The sequence below is a fragment of the Oscarella lobularis genome, chromosome 12 (assembly GCF_947507565.1).
Source record: "Oscarella lobularis chromosome 12, ooOscLobu1.1, whole genome shotgun sequence".
In the NCBI taxonomy this organism is placed as follows: Eukaryota; Metazoa; Porifera; class Homoscleromorpha; order Homosclerophorida; family Oscarellidae; genus Oscarella; species Oscarella lobularis.
In genome coordinates, this window is record NC_089186.1 from 1,201,273 (window position 1) to 1,207,376 (window position 6,104).

General features: G+C 46.0%; 1 protein-coding gene and 1 long non-coding RNA gene across 2 annotated transcripts; one reads left to right on the forward strand and one right to left on the reverse strand.

Annotated features, from left to right (window-relative positions):
* Positions 1–1,772: 1,772 nt before the first annotated feature.
* On the forward strand, positions 1,773–2,075 carry LOC136193843 (uncharacterized). The gene is made up of 3 exons (XR_010671484.1): positions 1,773–1,860; positions 1,910–1,962; positions 2,019–2,075. It is a non-coding gene; the product is annotated as an uncharacterized lncRNA (long non-coding RNA).
* A 306-nt stretch (positions 2,076–2,381) lies between these two features.
* On the reverse strand, positions 2,382–3,174 carry LOC136193983 (uncharacterized). Its single transcript, XM_065982993.1, has 2 exons — positions 3,004–3,174; positions 2,382–2,924 (listed from the first exon to the last, which is right to left on the reverse strand). Exons 1-2 carry the CDS (start codon positions 3,172–3,174, stop codon positions 2,382–2,384), a joined length of 714 nt encoding a protein of 237 aa, XP_065839065.1.
* Between the last annotated feature and the right edge of the window lie 2,930 nt (positions 3,175–6,104).

Below are 6,104 nucleotides of genomic sequence, written 5' to 3' on the forward strand. Positions count from 1 at the left end.
ATGACATCATACAAAAGTATTTACATTAGAATTAAATATCGATACTTTTAGAACACGATGCGGAAGTGGGGTACACACGTGCCTAAAGTATATAAAGTAATCAGAGAAGATTGCAGCTTTTTCTCCCCGCGTACCTCTCCCTCAAATGAACGCTTATGATGAAGTGGGCTCCGCGCTTTCTAAAACGAAGATGTTGCAAAACTAAACTATAAAGCCATACGTAAATACCTTAAAAGCCCGTTTCTTTCGACAAGAAGAAACTTTTTTCGCAACTGAAAGTGCGGGCTAAAATGTAAACGACTTGTATCAAAATATTTAAATTCTTATAATGAATTAAATACCTGTATTTTGGTGTGCCCAATAATTACCAAATCTTTAACAGCAGAATAGCTGCTCCTTTTCGGGCGAGAGGAAAAAAGGACCTCATCAAAAGCGTTTTCGAAGACCTTCCTATCTACATCACTGGACAAGTAGATAGCCGGATCTTCGTCAAGTCGTTTCAGATAGGCACTGTCCAAATAGAACCAGGCGAAACGAACACCTGGACTCTTCTCGTTACACACTGCAACGATCATCTGTTTAATAGAGTCTCTTGCAATTTCTTCCGCGATCGATCCGCCACATACGTACGTGCGCATGACGGGGCCTCCTTCCCTAATTAGGGCGCGTGCATCTACTCGCTGGCGACCAATCTCGAGCCGTACGCACTCGCGTGTCCTCGCGTGCCATTCACGTTCGTATTTACTAGCTCCGCGGCCCTTCGGCATTGGCACCTCCGGGCCGGTCCCACTTTTCATCTCTCCCTCTCGATCGATTCGATTCCGTCCTTTACCTATGCCTTCTCTAGATGGCTTCGCTTGTGCTCGCAGCTAGCGACGACGACGCACGCTTCGACGTCGCGCTGCATGCGTACGTATAAGCGCCCAACATTTTCTCGCAATTGATCTGATATATCTTTCAGAATTAAACGGCACGTCTCCAAGTCTTCCCGCCTTATACACGGCGGATCGTCTGCTTTCCGACGCGGTCTGCCCAGGGGTGTAGCGCAGACGAAGATCAGTGAATTTTTTCGAGGTTGTCCTTTCGGGGCCCCCGTGGAGTAGGCATGCACTTGCCTGGCGTGCCACTGCTCGCATTCCTCAGCATAGAACGATTTCGGAACGAATCTATATATAAACACTAGTAATCGAGGGCGGGTGTGGTTGAGTACTCAGTGCGAACTGGTGTCATGGCAGTGCGTGAGGCTTCATTTTTGTGTGTTACGGGAGTGTAGCGGGACGACACGCATTCAGTGTAGATGTAGAATCGTGCTTGGTTTTTCATCACGACCGACTATGTTAGTGTGCACGGGTCTTTTCCCTTTGCATTAGGGCTGAAGGCGGCTGGCTGTCAGTAGGTAGGGCGGTTAGAGGTTTAGCAGGTTTGTAGCTTCTTTCCCCTGAACGTGCTTAGCTGGCAGCCGCCAACCTCCCCCCCCCCCCCCCCCCCCCCAGTTAGACCATTTCAGTGAATTCTATCAGGTAATTTAGGTTTGAATAGATGCATGCATATTTTAGGTCGATGGATTGTGAGGTAATCTAGGTTAATTAATTAATTAGCGTATAGGCGTAATTCTCGGTCAATGGATTTTGAGGTGATTTGGACTTACTAGCGTAGTTTGCTTGATTAAAATGCATTTTAGATTAATGGACTGTCAGATAATTTAGGTTTTATTAGAGTGTAGGATTTTTTATAGGTTTATGGTCTTTTGTGATTTGATTCGAGGATAATCATTTTATGTTTTTAGGTCAAATATATTTTGAGGTGTACAACTCTAATGAAGTGAGATGTTGAAGAGAAGACGTCACGATAAAATTCATGGTAAGCACGTAAATTTTGATTCATACCAATTGCTCTGCACGTGCTGTAGTTCATTTCTCTTCTGCAGTGCCCATAAACCGACACAACGAGACTTTCGGCTCGGTAGGTCAGCGTTCATAAATGTATTATCGAATAAAACATTTTCTTTTTACCTAGAGGGTGCGTTATAAACGACAGGCGAATTTGAAGGTTTCTCACAAAGGACGAAAGAAGACTGTAATGTGTATTAGTGTGGTTTTTTTTTTACTTGTATAGAGTGTATGTAGTACGTGCAAGTAGATAGGCGCACGGTATATTTTTACGCACGGGCAGCGCGCGCTCTACTGTGTTGCAGATAAGACTTTGCACGTGCCTTCCTTGTCGGCGTCTCGTGGAGAACATTCCCCAGCGAGATGCAGGGTAAATTTGACAGTTGTCCAATATATATGCATGCATATACGTACGAAAACTACAAGCGGTAATCAATATAAGACAACAACAGAAAGGATCCTTGAAGTTGAAGAGAGAAAATGAAAACAAGTCTAAAAAATGTAACTTTTCACGGAGCGACGTTGTGGTAACATTGGAAAAATCAAAGTTACCTGATCTCCATGCAGCCTACCCTTTACTAATCTTTTCGGATAGCACCGATCATATTCCTCTGACTCTTGAACTCGTTCCAATTGAGCCAAACAATCGGCGGCAGTCGGCCTCGCGTTCGGATCAACGCAGATCATGTCGCGACACATCTTCACCGCGAGATGACCGACGTCAGCAGCTTGTTCGAATCGATGACTGGCAACAGGCAGTTCGCCAGTCATCAATTCAACAAGTGTAACTCCTAAGCTACACACATCGGCCCTCTGCGTATTACGCGCAGCGCCGGGACCATTATCTGGCCTTCGCTCCGGAGCCAAATATTTGAGACTCAACGGTCCGGCGGAGACAGACATTTCAGCTAAGCGAGAGGCACCCAAATCGCATACTTTGGCCTCCATCAACGACGTAACGACCACGTTGGAAGGGCGAATGTCACCGTGGAGAACACCTTCGGGTGCATGCAAGCTGGTGAAGATAGGCAATTCCTGCCGTCGTTCCCAAAGCGAGGTCAATCTGCTCGCGTAACGAGAGAGGCCATTTCGTACGAAGAGCGGCCCTGATTACGTCAGAAAGCGAGCCTTCGAGAAGTTCGGTGATGATTCGGAATGGAACGCCGTTCTCCGTTGTTACGCCGCATAGGAAGACGACGTTGGGATGGCGAGCGCGAACGCAGACGGCAATTTCTTGCTGAAAGAGGCGAAGGTGGTAGTCAGTGTTCAGAAACTCGTAGAACATTTTGACAGCAACAGGGCATCCACGCCAGTATCCAACTCTTACTTCTAAATAAAACAACACTTTTCCAGTTGGGTAAAAAACAGTGGAGCCTCGTTATCACGGTCACCCTCAGGCAATTAACCTTTTATAAACACAATATCGTAGAATTGAGTTTGTAATCCGCTAATCAAGGCTCCACATGCAGTAGTTTAACGACTATCACCTCCATAGCCACCGTCTCCGAGGTTGAGGTCCGTCATTTTGAGATCTCGGACTGGAATATGAAGAAATTCTTCTTGGGATTTGGCTTTCTTGAGCTGCTTCTCCTTCTCGGCTTTTTCTTCAATGACAACCCCTTAGTTCAGCCTGAGTTTCTTCGTAAAGGTCTTTCAATTTTGCGGCAACAAAAACAATTTATACGACACGCGCACTTCTGATATTGTATACTGTTTTCAAGACTCAGACAATCATTTCCTTTTTGAGCCTTCTCAATTTGAACGTTTGCGTCTTGAACTGCGGTTTTCAAAAGCGCTGAGAAATCCGACAAACGCTTACGCACAATGCAAAGAAACTTAAGAATTTCTTACCTTGCTTTTTCCGCTCTACAGCGAATCTTTCCTCGTAAAGGCTAATAATTTTTGCTGCAAATTACTCGCTGCAAGCACGTCTTCACAAAGGCAAACAAAAAGCAGAATTGCGCTTTTGAATACTGTACCTCATTCATTATCATAGGTTTCATCTCCTACTCTGTAATACTAAAGGAGGTGGTAGTGGAAGGAGACACATATAAGTTGGATTCGGAATTTGTAGAAGTGTAACTCACTCATGTGAATGCATTCTGTGCACCCGGAGTTAGCAAGCGAACTTCCGTCGTGAGAGTGCATGCATGGGCTCCGATCCACTCAGGAACGTCAATTTTTCTCAGTTGAATTACATTGACAAAGAGACGAACCGACAGAGGCGCAAAAGGCTGTCAGCAGGCGAAATGAACTGCACATAATTGCAGATTATTTATGGAGAAGAGTAGCTAAACGCAAGGAGAAGGAGAGCAAAGAGCAACGGCGAAAACAGTAAACATGATTCCAGATGAATTGGATATTGATATTTGTCGCCATACTGTCTCCAGAAGCTGAGAGAGAACTGCCCTTACAAAACCGTAGACGGAGCAACAAAAGAGTCTGTTGCAAATGATATCACATATGGTGGACCATCATAGATGCCAAATGGGTTGCTGTCTCAACTATAATTGAATCGGCGAATCACGCTGACTTAACTGAAGAAATCCGGACCTAACACCCTTTCCTATAATTTGACTGCTTTGGTAATCAATATAAATCTTGTGACTAGATGACCGTGGGTCACGTGCCTACTGGATTGCACGTTGCCAAGATGGAAGCTCGCCCGCTATCGCTCTCCGACTTGTCCGTCACATGCCTTTGCCGAACCTCACCGTTATCCGCTGATTTCGACGTTACGAATGTGCTCAACGAACCACTGCCGTCGTTCGCCGAAGTCCTTCTCGCCGGGAACGCGATCGTCTTGCCTTACAAGATCTCGAACCAGCTGATCGAAGGCCTAGCTCGACGCGCTAAGCTGACAGCGAACATGCTGGACATCCTGCTCGGGAAAAGATGCCGTCTGAACACTCTACCACTCACTTCTATCGTGTCTGTTCATAAAAAGACGATCGTCGAGAACCTACGAGAGCAGAAGTCCGTGAAGAGCATCGACATATCGTTGAGCCCATGTCTCGGCGATTTGCCCGTTCCTTTTCTGGAAATTCTCGTGGGGACCCCGACGAGGGACTCCCTCGTGCACTTCGCCGCAAACCGCGCGAAAGGCGCCATCGGTTTACACGTGCTACCGCAATTCTCCAATTTGAAGCATCTCGACGTAAGCTTCACTGATCTCAGCAAAACTCATCTGCAATTAGCCGTTGCGTCATTACGTCACTTGGAGCATCTGGACGTTTCCGGAACGATCGTCACTTGGTACGACGTCTTTGCAACTGCCGATATATTTGCGTCGGATCAGCTTAAGTATTTGTCGTTGCACCACCTTGAAATAATGAGCGACACTGATTGGATAGCTGGCAGAGGAGACCTCTCTATGGTCCGTCGCTTTTTTGGCAAACAGCAAAGTCTTTCGACTCTTGATCTGTCGTACGCGTCTTTGCCTTTCTTTCAGTTCACAGCTTCAGCTTGCGACCCGCGTTTCTACGAAACGTGTCGTCATATTTTACGTTGCACGTCGTCTCTCACGCATCTTGACGTGTCTTACGACTGTACATTGGGTAACGTAACGAATCTGCTTCTCGAAACGAATCGTCTTGATCAGCTACGATTTCTTGGACATGTTGCCATTAACGGATTGGGTGATATATATAATCCTATGCATACATTGAGGTCTCGTCCTCATCTAAAGATGACTCTTCCGTTTTGGGATCCCAAAGCTTCGTCCTATGAGCGACAGTTTCACCCGAGATACGTTTTCAAAGGTACTCTATATTTCTACGACGCAACGTACAGTCTTTCCCAGGCAATGGAGACCAGTTATGATGCCTTTATCGCGTCTGGCCTTGCTCCCCTGATGCAGATGCTCTGCACAGCGTCAAGGCGCTTGCTGACTGAGGAGACTATTGCTTCATTTTTGTCTTCGCTGATTGGTAAACTTCCCCAATGGGATTTCCTTTTCCCCGGGGCCAATTCCTACTTCATGAATGTCGCATGCGAGCAGATACTGGAGAATTCCATTGTCTTTGCTCTACGAGATAGCGCCGAAATCGAAAGATGTGATCGACTTTCGTTTGAAAGAAAAAAAGAAAATTTTGCAAACTATTTACTTCAGCTAGTGAAGAATTTTTCGTCTTTCATTGTCGACAGGCCACCACTTCTATATCTAACTCTCGCATTTTCTCTCAAGTGGAACACACTGCTCGCTTCCAAGTGGGC